The following is a 21,095-nucleotide window of genomic DNA, read 5'->3' as shown; positions in this document are numbered from 1 at the left end:
CCAGCACCGCAGACCCATGTTCAAATCCGGCCTCGGGTGACTATCTGTGTGGAGTTTGCACATTCTCCCCTTGCCTGTGTGGGTTTCCTCCGAATACTTCTATTTCCTCCCACAGTCCAAAGATGTGCTGGCTAGGTGGATTGGCCATGGCAAATTGCCCTTTAGTGTCAGGGGGACTAATTGGTTAAATACGTAGAGTTATGGGATAGAGCCTGGATGGGATTATTGTCGGTGCAGGCTCAATGGGCCAAATGGCCTCCTTCTGAATTTTAGGAATTCTATGATTCTATATAAATTTAATTAAATATTGACCTCAATTTAAATTCATTCAAAACAATCCACATGAACAAAGTTCAAGTCATATCTATTATCTTTACTCATGATATGAAAATGTTTATAATGTTTCATCAATTCTCTATTTTAGCACCATTAAAAAACAAATTATGTCACAACAGACCTGAATCAATTTGTGGAAAAACAGATCAGAAATGTTCTGGGAAATTGTGTGATTGGCAATGTGCTTTGTCAGTTGATTGATTTGTCAATGTTTAAATAAAAATTTGAGATTTCAGCATGTAGACACTGTGGATGAATCATAGTGGCATTCACACAAAGGATAAATTGTGAACACGTTTGGTTTCTAGTAATTTAGCTGGACAAAATTGGGGGAAAATAGCTGGAATTCCTAAACCGATTTACCTCTTATTCATTGTACATGACTGCTGCTTTGTGGGAATGAGTTTGAATGGGTTTATCTATTCATAACAATTTGTATACTTAGCAGTGTCTTTATGCAATTACAGAGTTACAAATGCATCCCAGGGTACCATAGCCTGTGGCTTGAAAAATCCACTGAAGAGAGAATGATGAGCTTTTGTTCAGAATCAGTTCAATGTCACTCTGACACATATAACTCAATAATTTTCAGAGAGTATTTTTAATATAAAGCAACGCTGCTATTCTGGAAAGAAAGCGCAAGATGATATTTTTCATTAATAAAAATAAAATTACTTTTTAAGGCAGGCCAAAGACAGCAATGGGGGCCTATCAGTAGATTACACCACAGTTTAAGGTATTAGCTGCAGGGTTCAGGTGTGGCTGTAACCTGACACTTGAGCCAGGTATCACACAGCGCCTTATAGAAATTGTTGGTTTTTCAAAGCTACAGAGAGGAACTACCAGCGAAACAGGAAATCAGTTTAACTACAGAGAAGGTGGACCTCTTTGCAACTAATCTCATGCTTTTAAAAACTCGAGTATCAACAGCAAAGGCGTGAAGGATAGTTAGCTAGGAAAAAGATACCCGATATCATGGAGTTCCAAAGTGAAGCAGCTTTTTGCATCAGCCCGAAACACAGGCAATTAATTGTGCAGTACTGAGAGGTTCTTGGTTAAAGGCTGTTAAATTACCAGGGCCGATCTCTTCGGGAATACCAGAAATTTTGGAGTTGCTTTTCAAGTTGTACAGCAATGCACTGTTAGAATGGAAAAGCGACCACTTCACAGCTTAGGCTGGCTATGGATTACAGTACTTTTCATAAAAGGAGGATCGTTGTTCACACAAGGTAAACATATGCTTGCTAAAACTATAGGAAAGGGTTAGAAGTAACAACATGCCTTTTCAAATTGTGTTGGATAAAGTAAGCCCACAGCTAATGTTTTTGCTGTTTTTAGAATGGTCAATGACATGTGAAGTCTCTTAAATCTCAATATATGATGGATCATTGATGCAAGGCTTGGAACAAGGACAGGTTTTAATGACTGAAATGTCTCATATGCTTAAAGGTTGGACTGAGGTGATGTATTTACTGTTAATAGATATGGTTATATTGGTGCATAATTTAACAGTCAAGGAGGTTAAAATTAATAAAGAGCAGATGTTGGAAAAGATCAGTAGTTTTCGTGGTCAACATTTTTGAGAACAGCCAGTATTATTTTCATTGTTCAAGTGTAAATTACTGTCATTTTCTGAAGAGGGGCTTGCACTAAATCATAAACTTATCAATTAATTACGGAGGTAAAAATGTACTGACTTTATTTTTAAAACACCAATATTGTTCAAAGGAAAATGTAAAAACTAAAATAATAAAACCAAGAGAAAATGTGAAGTACCATAATAATTGTAAGAGGAAATTCCTCTGGGAAAATAGTGATTTGGATACATTTAAAACATGCCAGATCTGTGCCTGAACCCTGTAAAACAGCTGAAATTCATTCTTGTGATAGTCGAGTGTAGAGAGCTGACTGCATCGCAGCTGTCAGATCATTGTAAAGCGTACAAGAACTAAAATGATCCTGTGTCTTAAATCTGTTTAAGAATGTTGTTTGGAGTGGCATCAAATTTGTAGGTCGAATAATATAGTTAAGGAATTAACTAATCCAGAATTAATTTAGTTATGGGTGCTGTTGCATTGTTTGCACACACTTGTGAAAAAAGCAATTGTCAAACTATGCCCAAAGCAAATTCTAAAGATAATTGTTGCAGCGTATGTCTCTAGGGCCATGATTTGTATTTGTTGGTTGCTCATGTAATATAGGAGCCATCAGAACTTTTGGGCCTCTGGTTTCAAGCTGTAGCCACCAAATGTGTCCAAAAAACACAGAAATATAGGATCAGAAGAGATATTGGCCAGAACCAATGATGAGAGAAATACCATTGCGTCATTCAAAAAAAATCTGTGCACCTCCCTGCGCAGTCACCCTGAGACTGACAAACCTTTCCCAAAACTGCCTGAGTAAAGTAATTAAATCTAATTTGTTCATTCATCTGCCATGTTTTGCTCCCTTATTCAATTTGTCATCAGGCTAATCAATTTATTAGGCCTTTGTTTACCTTCACCCCTCCAATCTCTACACTCTAATCTACTTGTAGAGTTATGCTGGAGGAAAGGTTTATTTTTCTATCACTTTCTAATTTATGGCACCAGTTGCTTCACTTCAGTTTCCTATTTGGATATGATTGTTTTGTAGTCTCCACAATGTATTTTGTAAGTATTCATCCTCTGTATACCTCCATTTGCGTGGTTGCAGTTCTTGCCTTACCCCTCAAAAGCAGAGACTCTCAGATGTACTCTCGCCTATTGCAAGCCTAACTCTAGGTGCAACAATGAGGTCTCTAAAAGGCTTATCATCTTAAATCAGACAGTGGAGTTCCATTCCATTTACGACATGCAACATATCAATATAGTATCCAGAAATATAATTTCATACTCATTATCAATCACTATTAGAATTCAAATATTCAACAATTACCTTTGAACATGAACCCTTCTCAGATTTGAATATTAAGTATCCAGTTTCCCTACTTGGTATGGTACATTATGCCATAAGTTAATATTTTTTATTTTATAACACTTGCATTAATCCACAATAGTTTCACTCGTTCTAAACCCAACCATTATTTCTCCATCTCTATTAATCTCATGTCTTCTTTCACATGTAACAAAAATACACAGCTCCCATCAACGTTTTTTTCTATCTTTCTAGATCAGTTTGTATGTTTGCAAATTTATCTCCTTGTGGCCTAGCTTCCTTACTTCCCCTTGTGGTAATTTTCTTATAATCTCCTCATATCACTATATACTCATCCTGTCATCTGTCCCATAACATTGGGCTTATCTGTTTCTTTTCAACTTCCAGCATTCTCGGTAATTCATTTTTCTTTGGCCTGTTAACCACCATGCCCTCCCCCAACTCCCAATGCACTCACTGCAAGTACATCAATACCAGTCTAGCTCCTCCTTGAATAGGCATCCCTTGTCCCAAAATTTGTCTCAATGCCCTCTGTAACTGAAACCCTCCCTTCTACCACACTTTTCAAGTCATAGCATTTCAGTCAGAATCTTACCACCGTTAAAACCAGCGGTGTTTTCCCATCCCGCTTCAGTGAATAGAGGTTTGGCAGGCTGCCAAATTCTCCGACCTTGCTGCAGTGGGAGTGTGGCGTGAACGGCCAGTAAGATCGTGCCCCTAATCTTTTTCGCTCAAGGCATGGCTTCAGCAGTACTTCTGAGATTATTACCCTTGACGTCTCTGCCTTAAATACTGTACTCCACTCCTCAAGTTCACATTCAAGAACGTTATCTTCTTTCTGATGACACTGGTTCCAATATAAAATTCGATTTCCAGTTGCTTTCTCGCATATTCTAGGAGTTTGTTTTCCCATCTCTGTAGAACTTCACCTGCTGTGGATCCTGAGAAGGAACATATCATTCATGATTACCAATTATCTTGGCTTCTACTATCAATATCAGTTAGCGGAAAGTCTAACATCTCACACCAACAAGTTTATCCTGTGCTGTAAACTGTCACAAGCCAGCCTTTGTGATCAGCACTTTTCAGCTAGAATTATGCATGACTTTCAAGGGTACTATTCCAAATCATGGATGGTTAACACCATTCACGTTGGACATTCCATTCAGCTTTAGATTTTTCCATTCCCGTATCTAGGGCTATAATACTTTCCTGAATTATGTCCTTCTGTTACTCTCTCTATGGTCTTTTGGTCCTCCTGACTAGCTTAAAACAATGCATCAATGCTTTTTATATTTTGATTTACTTCACCATACCACTCTTTCAAAAATAGCCTATCCTATTGGGTGGCATAGTGGTCAGCACTGCTGCCTCACAGCGCCATGGACCCTGGTTCAATTCCAGCCTTGGGTGACTGCCTGTGTGGAGTGTGCACATTCTCCCCGTGTCTGCATGGTTTCCTCCGGGTGCTCCGGTCTCCTCTCTCAGTGCAAGGATGTGCATGTTAAGTGAATTGGCCATGTTAAATTGCTCCCTTGAGTCAGGAGGACTAGCAGGTGGGGATACAGAGAGGGCATGGGTCAGATTGTTGTTGGTGCAGGCTCAATGGGCCAAACGGCCTCCTTCTGCACTGTAGGGATTCTGTGGTTCTATTTTAATGTAACGGATGATAAAATTATTAAAACTGCCTTGTGTACTCAATGCACCAATAATCATTAAAATAGTGTAACGAAAATATTAAATGACAGAATTAAAATTAATATAAGAATATCTGCAAATTGGGAACTGATGGTTTAAATAAATCAAGCATTTGCAACAATATAACTCACAAGGAATGTAACCATCAGTTTAGAATTAGTTTTCTCCATAAAACATCAACGCTATTCTGAGGCACCTTTATGCACCCATTGAAACTTTCAGGTAATAGAAAGACAACGATGTGTGTCACTTACTGACCCCCTATTTACATGAGGGAGATTGGTCATCCCATGGGGAGGATTTACTTACTCATCTCGACCAAAAATGCACAAAACAGGCCCTTGTGTAATCTGTAACAGATTTAAAACAACAACAGGACAGGGAGAAAGGCAAAGAAAAAGGAGTGGCAAATGGGAGAATTGGCTGAAAATTTAAAAGGAAAGTTATCATTCCTTCAGTTTAATGTTGTGCAACATCCACCCAAGCAACACATGGAAACAAGCAAAATAATAAAAGGAAATTTCTTTATGTTTAATCAAATTAAGTATATGCAGCCACATATATAATACATGCTTAAAAAGACATTAACATTTCAGACCTAGAATACTTGCAGGGAGGATTTCATTTTCATTGATTAGGGTAGTACGCAGTCTAATTGGCATGCTGACAGACACCCTGGGCTGAAGTCTCCCTTTGGGGAAGGGGGCCATCTGTGGAAACAAGGACTGTTTCTGACTCTCGAACCCTGCTCAGGGGGGAATATTCAGTCATTGTGGTTCTCACAAAGGAGGTACCCTTCCCCTCCCCACCCCCCCGTATTTAAATCAGATAATCTCCCTGTCCAAATAAGGGCAGCAGGCAGGGTTTCAAAGCTGGATAGCCAATCGGAGGGCTTCCAGTCTGAGAAGAGCAGAAGCCTGCATTTGAGGGTAAGTAACTAAGAGGGCATTTTAAATTTTGAAATAACGAAACAGAAAAAGCAGGCAGACTATCATTGTGGGAGAGTAGGAGCAGGGCGGAGGAGTGAAGTTCCCTTTACCAGGGCAGCCTTTGGCTGCAGCACACTCAAAGGTAGGGAGGGCCCATAGATCTGTCTGCAGTACAAATAGGATGTCATCAATTTTAAGATGACTTTTTAAAGGCAAAAAAATTGTTTGGAAAGGTTTGTCCATTTTGTTGGAAAATGTCGAGCCATAAGAAGCATGTATCATTCTGCTACTGTTGTGTGTAACAAATGCAACGACATATTTTGTCTTGGTTTATCCGATTGCATCGTGTGTTTTCAGTCAAACAAACTAAACAGGTTTGCCAATTTTTTTTTGGCAAAAATGATATTCCTTGACAGGTTTACAAAGGTGGTAACTGGTTTCTGTAGAACAGGATTAGATTGTGGCATTGAACTGATTAACTTCCAGGTTTAAGCTAGGTCTCAACTGTTTTGCATTGGAGGTATCATTGATACGCTGATAATTGTTGGTTACTTTGCTGCATACAAACCCAGACCTTCGTACTGCGTCTCAGCCTCTGCCATCTGAGAACAGTTGTACCCTCATTGGAGGTCAGTTCTGCTTGTGCCCCTGAAAAATAACAAGAATAGTTTCAGTTCAGCTTTTTATTACATATGTTAGACCAACTGGGTCTATTTTCATATCCCTTGACATTCTGATTGGCTATGGCTATCCTGTAGTTGAATACTTGCATACCCAGGAAATGGTACATGGTTTTATATTTGATCTAACTTCATGATTAACCTGTATATTTCAACTGGATCTACAACCTACCCCTTTAAATCGCTCCTGAACTGACCCAACTAAACCTCTTAAGTTGACCTAACTACTCCCCCAGAAACCTAATCAATTCCCCTCAAGCTCACCTGACTACACCTGACCACCCAATCAGCCTCCCCCACATGCAACTACCTACCCCCCCACCTCAGCCAACCTGATCATCCCTGACTATCTGACAACCTCCTTCCCAGCATGCCCAACTACTCCCTGACCACCTGACGGGCCTCCCACACGCGACTACCCACTTAACCACCGAACTACATTCTCCTTGTGCTCACCTCGCTCTGACCATCGCCCAACCAACTACCCACTCATTTACTCACCTAACACACCTATCCAGCTGCACAACCTAACCATTTCCTCACTTCACCTGCCTATCCAACTCAAAGAATCATAGAACTCATATAGTGCGGAAGGCGGCCATTTGGTACATCGAGTCTGCACTGACTGTAATCCCACCCAAGCCTTATCCCCGCAACCCCACATGTTTACCTTGCTAATCCCTCTGACATTAGAGTCAATTTAGCATGGCCAATCCACCCAACCCATACATCTTTGGACTGTGGGAGGAAACTGGAGCACCCAGAGGAAACCCATGCAGACATGGGGAGAATGTGCAAACTTCACACAGACACTTGACCCAAGGCCGGAATTGAACCCGGATCCCTGGTGCTGTGAGGCAGCAGTGCTAACCACTGCGTCACCGTTCTGCCCACACTCACCAACTTTACCCACTCATCCACGATCTACCTCTTCATTTACTCACTCGCTCGTTACTCACCTACTTATTAACTCACTTACTGAAAGACTCAGACCTTTAAAAACTTACATGAAGAGGGTAGCATGGTGACAGTGGCTAGCATTGCTGCCTCACAGTGCCAGGGACCTAGGTTCAATTCCAGGCTTTGGTCTCTGCTGTGTGGAGTCTGCACGTTCTCCCCTTATCTGTGTGCGTTTCCTCCAGGTACTCCGATTTCCTCCCACAGTCCAAAAGACGTACTGGTTGGGTGCATTGGTCGTGCTAAATTCTCCCTTCGTGAACCCGAACAGATGCTGGGGTGTGGTGACTATGGGATTTTCACAGTAACTTCATTGCTGTGTTAATGTAAACCTCCTTGTGATAAATAAATAAACTTTAACTACTTTGAAAACGGGTGGGCCCTGTGTTCTTCTGTCTCTTATATTAAAATAATATGGAATTAAGAATCTACTTATGACCACAAAACCATTGTTGATTGTCGGAAAAACCCATCTGGTTCACTAATGTCCTTCAGGGAAGGAAATCTGCTGTCCCTCCCCAGTTTGGCATACATGTGACTCCAGAGCCACATCAACATGGTTGATGCTCAAATGCACTCCAAGGGCAACTAGGGATAGGCAATAAATGCTGTAAGAAGTCTCATAACAGCAGGTTGAAGTCCAACAGGTTTATTTGGTAGCACAAGCCACTAGCTTTCAGAGCGCTGTTCCTTCTTGAGGTAAGTGGGATTTCAGTTCACAAATGGAGCATATAAAGACACAAGCACAAATTACAAAATAAGTTACCATCAATAAACATTGGCCAGCCAATTACACCCATGTCCCATGAATGAATTTTATTTTTAAAAATCTTCCGATGGCCGACCGTCTTCTCCTATGAGGCTGCACTGATCCTTGGATGCTTCAGCTGCTATCAAAAGTTACGGCTGAAAAGTCATAAAAGGTTTGGGATGCACAAATCCTCATGAAAGCATCAATGTGCTGAGCATTGACATTGACTGGAAGATTTGGGCTCCATATTTGAAAAAATGACCACTTAGTCCAAGAGACCACCTTCAGATTTCTAATATTGGTGAAGATTTGGCAGATTTCTTTATTAGAATCTCACCAGCAGCCTGTTATGATTGAAGACAACTTTCTGTGTTTGGTACAAATGCAGAGAGGAAACTTTTGCCTGTGGGAAGGCAGGGATCAGTACAGCGGTGTTGTCCAATCTGATTCAGACACCTCCATTGCAAATACAGCTATCGGCAACATTAGCAAGATTTGTTTAACAGCTGTCAACTGCCCCAACCATTTTGGAATTATTAACTGATCAATCCCTCACTTTGATTTAATACTGCAATGAAAATACATTACACATGCACAAGCTGTAGTCATTTTGACAGAATAGTTGGTCATTTCTGCTTAGCATTTGGTAAGTTTTTAACAAGTTACACATTTTCAACATCATAGTACCATTTTCATGCTAGTGTTGGTTCCTTTACAGCGGAGAATATAACAGATTCTACACAATCAACAAATGCTGCTAGCACATCGTCTGTAAGTTAATAGATTTAACTTGACCTAATGTTAAGATAGACTATGGTTTCAGTCTAACTCAGCTTCTGAGGTACAATTCACAAAGGATTTAATAAAAACTGCTTCTGTAAGACCATACATGTTTATCTTTGAAATCTCAATTGATCTTCCAATTATCACTAACAGGATACTGTTGGATTAATACCATGATCAACACTGCAGCTATTAAGATTCCTTTTCAATTAAAATGAAGACAAATTAGTGCAATTATAAGCATTATCCTGGTAATGTATCCACGCAGAAGTGCCACTTGAGAGAACCTGACTGCAATTTCAAAACCTTTCATGCTTTTGTTGTGGAAATGTTTCTGATCTAGAAGGCCATCGCTCTCATAACAAGTATTGAATTAGATACAAGAAGTGATAATTCATTATGCATGAAATAATACATTAGGCTTTAATCTAGAACTAGCCCATTGTCTGATCAGTGTTACATAACCACGGAGGCCTGGGTCAGTTAGGGAAGCGAGGCGTGTGCAATATAAATCTCAAAGTCACAGTTGCAATAGTCCAGTCTTGGTGATAAACTGGTGGACTCCATTGGTTTGGTTTAAAGCATCACACATGTAAGTGAGGGCAATGGGAAAAGATGATAGCTGGTACCATTATAGTCATAGAATCAAACAGCACAGAAGCTGGCTATTTGGCCGATCATAGCTGAGCTGACAAACAGCTGTCCAATGAGTTCCACTTCCTTGCTCTTTCCCTCTGGGCCTGCATTTTCTTTTCTTTTTGAGCATTTATTCAATTCCCTTTTGAAAGATACAATTGTATCTGCTTTCAGGCAGATAAAAGGATAAACTGAAACAGTAAATCAAGTCAGGCTTTTGAGTCACAAACACTGGTTAGATTAAAGTGTGTCCCATTTGAGTGAAGCTTTCTAATAATGAAAATATGATTTATTTTTACAGACAACTCCGCCACCTAACAAAGTAAACATAGCAGCCATTGTGGCACCATGTGTTATTGGTGGGGTGATCGTTCTAGCCATCATTCTGACTTTTCTCATTTTGAAACTGCGTGAGAAACGTCAGACTGAAGGGAACTACAGCCCAAGCAACCAAGAGCAGACGGGATCTCGGATGGAGATGAACAATACACTTAAGCTACCGCCAGAAGAGCGCCTTATCTGATATGTTCAGGCCCTTTAATGATCAAGACTTGAGGTTTTATGGTGGAATGAATAGGAGAAGTCATACATCCCAGGTATTCCCTGTGCTACTCAATGAGTTGGGAGGAAGAGCAATGTTACAAAGCTGTCCAGCACGAAGAGTTGGTGTGTGTTTTCTTGAAACCACGGCAGCTTCATAGCTCACACTGACAGGGAAACCTTTTAACCTTTTTTTGACTCTTTGTCGGCAGGATGTGGAAACCTGGACATCAGAGATTCTGCTGTATGTTGTATTGGTCACGGTGGCCTTGCTGTTAATTTTCTTTCTAGTCCTCACTGCCACCATTGTGACCCTGAATAAAAGAGCAACACACGGCGCGTACAGTCCCAGCCGGCAGGAGAAGGAGGGGTCGCGAGTTGAGATGTGGAACATGGTGCATCCACCGCAAGTGGAGAGGCTTATCTGAATGAACAATGAGCTTGGCAAATTGTTTCCAATGTATCATTGTTCTATGTGCAGGCTGAGGGTGCCATCTAATTCAGAGTCCCGAAGACACATGCTTTAACAGGGATTGAAGTTCCTAAAAATACAGTTTAACCCAACTGACTTGCCAAGTCCTTGCTTGAACATTCCTACATACCATTAAACATTGTTCCAGTTTAATTCTCCCTTTTCACGTAACTGCCAAAGGAAAATGATTCACAATGAAAGTGTGTGATTGACATTGTGAATATAGAATACACATATATACAGAAAGAAGCTAACCATTAAAATGTAAAGCTCTAGATAGCCTTAGCTTGGATGCTTCATGGGGTGGGGGGGGTGGCGGCGGGGGAAGAAAACTCCTCTTTATTTAGGGAGGAGGGAGACCATATGTATCCTACATCCACACCACCTCCGCATCCCTCCAACCAATGTATTATAGGACTCCTTAAAAGTCCTAGCTCATTGACTCCAGCGCATTGAACTTCCAATGGGCAATTCTCATGCTTTCTGGGATGCTCTGAAAAAGTCTGAATTGGAGTCTGTGACTTACCAGTTCTGACTTATTTACCATGTTATCCAGGAACTGTTAGATTAAAAACTAGTCCAATATTTGGGTAACTACAGAAATGAATCCCGACCCCCAATCATGCATGCTGATCTATCTCCCAGACCCCACGATTCTCCCCAATCGAACTAGACCACCACCCTAATCATCCCTTAACCTGACCAACCTCATGCCCCAACAACCCTTGATCTGACCTGACTAGCCTCTATCACCCAATTGCTCCCCAACCGCACCCCCCTCCCCACATTATCATCTGATTTCCCTGACCATTCCCAACCCTCCAACTCAACTGACCACCCCCTCCTCTCCCGGCCCGGACCTCAACCACCCAACTCTTGCTGAACTCCCAGTGCACCTCGACCTGACCCAACTTTGCCACCCTGCCCTACTAACCTACCTTACTTGCCCACCCTTTCCCTTTACCTTACCTACACTACCATGTCACTCACCCAAACCCCTTGACATCCTATTCCTTTATCCATTTACCTTCTCCTCATAGCGTTTTGAAGCAGCTTTTGGGATATTTAAAATTTTTATTAACCAGAATGTGGCAGCTAGTGTTATGAAAAAGGGGCACGGTTTCTGTGCGGGTTCTCTCCACTGCTCCCTCCAACTTTTCTTGCACTGGCCATGTTCTGCAGATCCTCATTCACTGAAAAATTGGAAGAAAACAAGTGTGAATTTTTCTGTCTGATCAGAGAGGAGGGTTTTGGCCCTGAATGGGAGATCATCTTGAGTGACTCAAATTTTTGAAATCCAAAAACGCATAGGGAAATTCCTCTCAGGATATAATAGTTGAGTTTGCTAACTTTCTCTGGGCAATTGCATTGCACTGGGAACCATCCAAAAATGTGATTTAAGTCATCAACTTTGGATGAGTCTGCCTGGGTTACCTCAAAAGTTATTCTGAAAAAGATAGAAGAATTAAAACCTATTCTAGCTCCTAAATAACTGGTAAACAGCCAAGTCAATCCCCCATGGGACTCGCCCCCACACGCCCGACACCACCCCATGGACACACCCCTACTCCTATCCCAATGAGATTCCCCAGCCCCGATTAACCATCTCCCGTGGTTTTCCAACCATGCCGCTAAAGAAACATCCTCTGATTCGTGGACCCCAAACCCCCCCAACCTTAGACCCAACTGATCGACCACCTGATTCCTGTATATTTATTTCAACACTCTTCTAACTTTTGGTTTTTCCTGTAAATGGATGAACCTAAATTAATTAAGGTAGCATTTTATTTTACTTATCACCACCAAGCAACATGCCTTAACTAACATATTCCAACTGGACAAATTGGAGGAGATCCAATTATGTCACAAATTCTGGGCATCACTTGGATCTAGAGCAGCCATCCTTTCATTCTTTGGGAGCCATTGCTCAGCAAAACAACAGTCAAATTCTTTTCTATTGAAGACAGAGCTAAAACTAAATGGCAGAGCAGACTCGATGGGCTGAATGGCCTAATTCTGCTTTTATATCTTATGAACTTACGAATCATAGAATCCCTACAGTGTAGAAAGAGGCCATTCAGCCCATTGAGTTTGCACCAACAACAATCCCAGAGAAGGTTTAATCCATTGGCACAAATTTAACTCAAGCCATCCAACAGGAAAATATCCATGAAGCTTAAAGTTGGGCAGGGTTTCAAATGTTCATTCAAACTGGACCCACCCTTTTCTGTCCAGGCATCGTCGATTAAAATCCAGACTGGAATCTTTTAAAAGTATTGGGAAAACTTACTGCTTAACTATTTTTATGAACAATAACGCAAAATAAAACTACAATCCGAGAAGATATTTTTGAGTCAAATGGAATAAACTGCTGTTGTCACGGAACTCAATACACCAATCTCAAACAAATCTTTCAAAGAAATCAAAGCTGGGGAAATAGTTCAGAGCTGAAATGAAAGGTCACTATGATGACTCAGTCTTTTTTCTTTTTAGATACTTTTTACTTCTAGTATTTTCTGTTCGCATTTCAGATTTACTATTATTTATTCTTTTCATCTCTAAATGCATCAGATGCCACTTTCAGCCTTTACTGGGATAGATTTTAAGATAATCAAGTGAAAGAAGCTTTTGACTTAAGATTGAAGTGGGATAGTTTTGCATTTTTAAACATGCATTTTCAAAAGCTCCTCTCACTGTTTTTAGCTCTGTATATCAATTAAACATATGCTCATCTTAAAACATATGCTCATCTTAAAACAAGCAAAATAAGTACTTTCCATATTCAACTAACACAAATAGAAATATCAGCTGAATACCTTCTAATTTGCATTTTTAAAAATGATTTTCTACTCTGATGCCAAATGTTCTCATTGTTCTCTAAGATTACTTGAGATTTTTTTTCAGCAGCATTAATTGGTGATAGTAAATGCAAAGAACAAATATACATGGAGTGTCAGATCAATTTATTATTTGTGGTTAGAATTAAGGTGCATGTGTGTTTAAGATTGATTACCATTCCTCAGTGTGAGTTTACATGGTCAATGTTATTTCAGAGCTATTAAAGTAGACAACAGGGTGAAACTAACTAATGCACAGCACATATCCAATTTTTGCAAATTACAGAGAATTTCACTGGTCATTCAGCCCAACAGGTTAATGTCAGAGTTTATGCTTCACAAACTCTATAAAAACTATCTCCCACACGTCATCATCTCTCCCTTTCAACAATTCCTTCTCTTTCTTCCATCCTAGTTTACTTAACTAACTTTTCCTTAAATGCATCTAGGATAGTCACTTAGCTATGCCATATGGTAGCAAATTCCATACTATAAACACACTAAGAAGTTTCTTCTGTGTTTCCCATCCCATATATTGGTGGGTAGCATGGTAGTTAGCAATGCTGCCTCACAGCTCCAGGAACCCAGGTTCGATTCCCAGCTTGGGTCACTGTCTGTGTTGGGTTTTGCACTTTTTCCCGGTGTCTGCATGGGTTTCCTCCGGGTGCTCCAGTTTCCTTCCACGGTCTGAAAGATGTGCTGGTTAAGTGCATTGACCCAAACAGGTGCCAGAGTAGGGAAATCTCACAGTAACTTCATTGCAGCGTTAATGTAAGCCTTACTTGTGACAAATAAATAAACTTTACACTAGTGATTCCCAATATTGGACCCCCATCTCAAAAAAAAACAAATCGAACATTTCTCTGCTCTATCAAATATCTTAATAATCTTAAAGATCCCTATTGGGTTCTCTCATTCTCTTTACCAGAGAAGCCCGTGCCTGTTCAGTCTTTCCTGATCGTTAATAACCTCCCAGTTATTTTGACTAAATTGACAATCACACTCAAAGAGGTGTCACACATAGCAGGTTTGAAAACGGGAGTTGTCCACCTGGAGTTTGAGGTAGAGTTTACACCATAGCAGAGCATTTAATTTTTCTGTAGGAGAGCTGGAAGTGGCCATTGGGAGATAAATCCTAGGAAATTGAATACATTGTCACTTTTAACAAACACAAAAGATGATAACAATCATAAAAGATTGTTTTTGGACATGAATTCAAAAGGACCAGTGTACCTATAAAAGTATGGATGGATCTAAAGAAAATGAAACAAGCGTTGGGTAAGTTCTGAATCATAGAGTACCTAGAATGCAGAAAGAGGGCGTTCGGCCCATCAAACCTGCAATGACATCAATCCCACCCAGACTCGAAATAAAGATACTGGAAATAAAAACAGAAACTATTTTAAGCACTTAACAGGTTAGGCAGCATCTGTGGCAAAATGGTTCTTTAATAAGCAATTCCTGAGTTGTATTTAAGATTAAACAGTCAAAATGTTCAGTTAAATTAACAAGTTTACTTATTTGAGAGCAATTATCTGGGCTGAAAATTACTTCTAAACACATCCAAGTTGTTTAATTCTATATCCTAGTGTTATGGCACAGTTCTCAGTCCTGAAGCTTTCCAAGTGTGTTAGAAAACAAAGAAATGGCAAACCTGATTAGGTTCTGGTTCAAAGTGTTAAGTGTTTTAATAAATGTACCAAACTCATTGGAATGTCACTACAAGTTTTTTCTTTGTCTGGTCTTGTGAGCCAAATGTTTGCAATGTTGTAACTGAAATAGATAAATAGATGATTGTGTTTAGTGTATGTTTCATAATTGTACTACATTTTACTCGTCAGTATTACAGAGAAGGTCAACAGTTGCTTGCAACTAATTCTAGTCAAAGTGGTGTAAGCAATGAATTGAAGTTGTTCCAAAGATGAGCTAAGTCACCTTGATTTGGATTAGTAATGGCAACCTGTTAGCTTCACATTTGTTCGCTGATTATTTTTTTTCAAAATACATTGGATTTTTAAAAACAGGCCCTGAAATGAAAGTGTGGCATGTTTGTGTATAAATGTTTCATATACTCGTTTACATACATCTAATATCAATTTTAAAGGAGATAAAGATCTATAAATTCATCTTTTTCTGGTCTTTTGTGATAAATCTTCTATTGGGATTAATTTTGTTTATTCCTCATTAGTAGCCCAAATGTGCAAATCAGAAATTTCACTGACAACATAAATTAAAGTCCAGGGAGAATTTTTCATGATCTAACTTTAAAGTTTCAATTTAAACATCAATGCTGTTATTAAAATAAGTGAAAATTCACTGGATCATCAAAATTACAAGTATTCTCCAGAGCTGACACACAAACTCTTTTCAATTTTTGCAAAAACAAATTGAGGATATAATGCAAATTCTTAATATAGGCTGAAAGGATTCAGAAATAAACAATCTTGACATTTGGAATCACCTTTTTCCCCCAACATTTTTCTTCAAGTCTTTATCATTGCAATCCTGCTCCCTCAGACAGTATTTTGTCCTACTCTGCTAGTAATTCAGAATGTGACTGCAAAGAACCTATGAATAAATAATTCATCTAACAATACAAATAGATCCAACACATTAAATAATGTTACAAATTTGACAAATGACAAATGGGAATTTTATTTTCTGCTCTGAAATAAGAGTCACATAACAATCAAAACTAAAATTGCACATTTTGTAGTAACTCCATGAATTGAAGTTCCCAATCTTGATTCTGCATGTTCTACTATGATTATGAAGCGAGAAGAATACAGTACGACTAAAACGCATCCTATTTTACATTATTTCCAGACTAAAATAAAAAAACAATTGTTTTAGCATTTTAACAGATTTTAGTAATCTTCCTTGAAGCATTAGTAAAAATACCTACCAGTTGTTTTCAACTGTTTAATGCTATTGTAATGGTGAGCCAGTAAATACCTTAATGATTTATCAAAGTGATTTGACAGTTGATTGAAAAACCTTTATGCACAGTGTGATCAACTGACTCCAAAAGACTACTCAGATTTTTAGTTTGGTCAAATGCTAGTTCTCAACATGCTATTTCGCAATGTGTCTGTAACAATAGTGCCGAAAAATGTCTGTATATTATGCACGGAATGATCTTTCAACTTTGTACTTGATTTTAGAAATCAAATATATATATAGTACCTTTTTAATATAGATATTTGGTGCTTAGAACAATTAATATCACTGTAAATATAATATGGAGCAAAATAAACTATGTTTCTCTGGCAAATGATCTTGCATTGCTTACTGATCTGCTTGCATGTTATAAATAACTTAAAGAGGAACTGATTGAAATCACTAACTCACGTGTTATTAGCTTCACACTACAAGTGGATAAGTGCTCAAATCACAAGCTGTTTTCAGGAAAAATCTTAAATTGCAAAACCATTTTATTCAGTTTCTACACTTGGTGTTTACCTTATGCCAAATATAATCTTTTGCCAATGCTTTTTCTTCCTCATGCAAACAAAGGAATTGGAGTAAATGTTTGGAGGATAATGACAGGCTCCTGTTTAAACAAAAGCTGATTTCCAGTGATAGTGAAATTCATTCTGCTCCATCAATTTGTGTGGTTGTTTGTTGGATACTTCTTATTACATCTTGAATTATGCATTGGGAGCTATGGGGAAACTGTTATGGCTGCTGGTTAAGCTTCCATTCTAACATTTATACCTTAACTATTGTATCCAGAGTTTACCATTCAAGGCAAAATGCGGAGTCAGATTTCTAAACCCACTTTAGGATACAATGAGGAGCATTCAGTGGGAAGCTGGAAATACATGATGGAGGGAAAGAGAGGGCTGTGCCAATAAACTTTAGCCTTTTGGCTAAGATCTAGCATCAGATTGAGCCCAAGATGGGGTGCAATGCCTTGTCAATTTGGATCTTGTTGGTCTCTCTTGTGGGGACCATGAGTTGGATTTTGAATATGGTTTTTGGAGAAAGCAAGGAATCGATTTGGATTTGCCCCAACCATTCTGAGCACTGGCTTTGTAATTTTGAGGATGGAGTGAAACATTTTAAGAAGTGTGAAAGAACGGGAGGAGAATTTAGTAGATTAGAAACAGTGGCTTGGACTGGCTAGGCCGGTGCTCGATGTTAATTTAGATTTATTCATGGTCATCAGAGCAAAACGATCCATGTCTCAGTGAAGGGGCCTTTGAGATTAAATACTGCAGTGCTGACAGGGAATAAGCTGGCAGAGGGATTTACTCTCTTAGCCTGATGGCCCTACTGACTTTGAGAGGCTTCAGTGCAGCCCTTCGACATTGGCCAGCGAAAGTGCTTCCGTGCTGAGGCACCCTTCAGGACCTCACCTGCCTCAGAAGCATCCACCTCTCCTAGAAGGACTGCCTTGGCTCCAGAGCTGTGGGCCTTCTGCATGAACCTGCAGTATCAGCAGCCAGCTCGCTGTCCATAATAGGACAGCCAACACAGAGGGTTTCAGTTCGGAGACTGCTTCCTGGTGGATTGTAGTGCTGGTAAAGTGTGGGCTCGGGACTCGCATTTAGTCCTGATATTGGGGATCCTAAAACCCACAGGAAAATTCAGCCAAGTAATGTACATTTTGATTGACAAGGGGATCACAGCAATTGAAAAGGTTTTACACAGAATTGACAAGATCAAGATTTGAATTACATTCATGTGGAACACACGCTAAACAGTTGATGCTGTGTCAATTTGCTCCTTTAAAGATGTTTGATAGGAATTTGTGCAGAAAGATTAGTGTGTGCAGCATGATATGATCAAATATTCCAAAAGCCATCTACGACAAATCCATGTAAATTACCCTTCAATTACCCAATTAGAGACTGAAAGCTGCAGTACAATTTACCAAGTAGTACACAGTTTACTTACATTGGGTGAAATTTAAATTCGACTGCAGATGCACAAATGTTCTCAAGCAGCAGTTCAATTTTTAATGGTCAGACAGCTTGGGATGGCAATGAGTAATTCACAAATTTCCATTGCTGAAGCACGCTCAGGAACCTTTTAGTGGTCTACTCCATGCTTCAGCAGCCCTGCTTGTGAAACATTGCAAATCTCAACTACTAGTCATTGCTGAGTTTTTTTTAAACGTGTGGTTTTAAAGTCCTTGCATGCACACTGAAGCCTGATGAATGTCAGAAGCTTGTGTGATGTTTTATTTCTAGTTGTAATCTTGTGTAGGAACGGTATTCTGGCCCTGTTTCTTCCCTGCTTTAGGTCAACTTTGCCATAGATCAGGTCTATTTCTCTGTATGTCAAGGGTCTGTTTAGGTGACAGATCTTTCAGAATATTCTCTCAGACTCCACTGCACCAACTGCTTTCCCAAGAGACCTCAGTTCCTGTGATTTCAAGAGTATAATCCAAAAGCATTCATGGAAGATTACTGCTATGATTTTGCACCTACTATCATGCATTTCTTCCAACTTTTAGAAGGTGAGGTAAGGTCTCATAAATAAGCAACCTGGTTTATCTAGCAGTTTGGGCTTTACCTTTCACAGAGTGGCAATCTGAATCAGATTGTCCCTAGCCAAGCTGTTCCAGTATAGCGACAACACTGGTATCTACCCAACAATGTTGAAAATTTCACAGATATGTCCCGTACTGAAAAGAACAAATCCAAATTGGCCGCTTTCTGCCCCAACAATCCATTCTTGATCATAGTCTACTCAAGTAAAGTGATGGAAAGGCTCATCAACAGTGCTATTGATGGGTACTTGCTCAGCAATAACCTGCTTACTGAGTTTGCCTAGTTTGGGGTCCACCAGGGCCACTCAGCTCCTGACCTCATTACAATCTTGGTGTAAACATGAATAAAAGAACTGAAGAGGTGAGAATGACATCAAAGCTACATTTGATCGAGTGTGGCATTGAGGAGCTCCAGCAAAACTGGAGTTAATGGGAATCGGGGGAAAAGCCCTCTGGTGGTTGGAGTCATACCCGGCACAAAGGAAGATGGCTGTGGTGGTTGGAGTTCATTCATCTCAGAGCCTGGGCAACACTGCAGGAGTTCCTTAGGGCTGTGTCCTAAATCCAAATATTTTCAGCTGTTTTGTCAATGATTTTTCCTCCAACAAAAGGTTAGAAATGGGGATGTTCACCGATAATTGCAGTTTTCAGCACCATTTATGGTTCCTCAGATACTGAAGTAGTTCAGTATTAGATGAAGGGTGGCTCGGTGGCACAGTGGTTAGCACTGCTGCCTTACAGCTCCAGGGACCTTGGTTCAATACCTGGCTTGGGTCTGTGCGGAGTTTGCACATTTTTCCAGTGTCTGCATGGGTTGCCTCCGGATTTTCCGGTTTCCTCCCACAGTCCAAAGGTGTGCAGGTTAGGTTGATTGGCCGTGCTAAATTGCCCCTTCATTTCCCTGGATGCCTAGGTTTGAGGATTAGCGGGGTAAATATGTGGTGCTATGGGGATAGGGTCTGGGTGGGATTGTTGTCGGTGTAGACTCAATGGGCTGAATGGCTCCTTCTGCACTGCAGGGTTTCTGATTTCAATGATTCATGTCCAAATGCAGCAAGACCGAGACAGTATCCAAGTTTGGGCTGACATGTGGCAAAAAACACAAGTGCCAGGTAATGAGCAACTCCAAGAGAAAATTCCAGCCATCGCACCTTGACGTTCAATGACATTACCATTGCTGAATCCACAGTATCACCATCCTGTGGGGTTACCATTGACCAGAAACTTTACTGGATTAACTATAATAAATACTATCAGAGGTTGGGAATCATGTGGTGAGGAACTCACCTCCTGACTTTCCAAAGGTCACCCAAACGAACACACAAGAATGTGATGGAACATTTTCCACTTGCCTGGAAGAGTGCAGCTCCAATAACACTCAGGAAGATCAACAGCATTTAGACCACTTGATTAGTACCCCATCAACAAACATTCACTCCCTCACATGGCAGCAATGTGTACCATCTACAGAATGCCCTGCAGGAGCTCACTAAGGCTCCTTAGATGGTACCTTCCAAGTCCATGATCACTACCATCTCAAAGGACAAGAGCAGCAAATACATGGGAACACCAGCACCTTGAAGCTCCCCTCCAAGTTACTCACCATCCCGGCATGGAGATGTATTGCTGTTCCTTCACTATCACCGAGTTGAAATCCTGGAGCTCCCTCCCTAACAGCACTGTGGGAGGACTTACACGACATGAACTGCAGCTGTTGAAGACAGCAGCTCAGCACTGCCTTCAGAAGGGTAATAAATGCTGGCCTAGCCAGTGATGCTTACATCCCTTAAATAAAGAAATAAACAAACTCTGCTCCTATCTAGAATTCAAGCCAATCCTTTCTTGCCCGGCTTCAGTCTGGGAACGGCAGCATGCTTTGGAGACTTTCAGTCCAGGGTTACACAGTGGGAGGTAAGGAAGCCATGCCTTTATATGTTCAACAAATTTTGGACAACCACCCCACCCGCCACCATTATCTCAGATTGATATGGATGAGAGAGTTCACCGTTCTGACAAGGCTGGCATTCTAACTAATTTGTCCTCAACAATATTCCAGATAG

The 21,095-nt window shown here is 40.2% G+C and overlaps 1 protein-coding gene across 3 annotated transcripts in view; it reads left to right on the top strand.

Annotated features, from left to right (window-relative positions):
• Positions 1–10,482, top strand: part of crb1 (crumbs cell polarity complex component 1) — a 143,564-nt gene extending 133,082 nt beyond the window's left edge. For 2 of the 3 annotated variants that reach the window (XM_080195848.1, XM_080195847.1), the window contains exon 12: positions 9,988–10,482. In XM_080195848.1, the coding sequence (XP_080051974.1) occupies positions 9,988–10,209 (222 nt within the window). In that variant the 3' untranslated portion in view covers positions 10,210–10,482. Of the gene's footprint in view, positions 1–8,985; positions 9,039–9,987 lie in introns of all 3 variants that reach the window. The other variant, XM_080195849.1, reaches the window with a different exon arrangement.
• The last annotated feature ends 10,613 nt before the right edge of the window (positions 10,483–21,095 follow it).

This window comes from Carcharhinus amblyrhynchos, chromosome 9, assembly GCF_965287045.1.
Source record: "Carcharhinus amblyrhynchos chromosome 9, sCarAmb.v2.hapA, whole genome shotgun sequence".
Classification (NCBI taxonomy): Eukaryota; Metazoa; Chordata; class Chondrichthyes; order Carcharhiniformes; family Carcharhinidae; genus Carcharhinus; species Carcharhinus amblyrhynchos.
The sequence above is the reverse complement of the archived record's forward strand: the minus strand, read 5'-3'. Positions and strand labels throughout refer to the sequence as shown.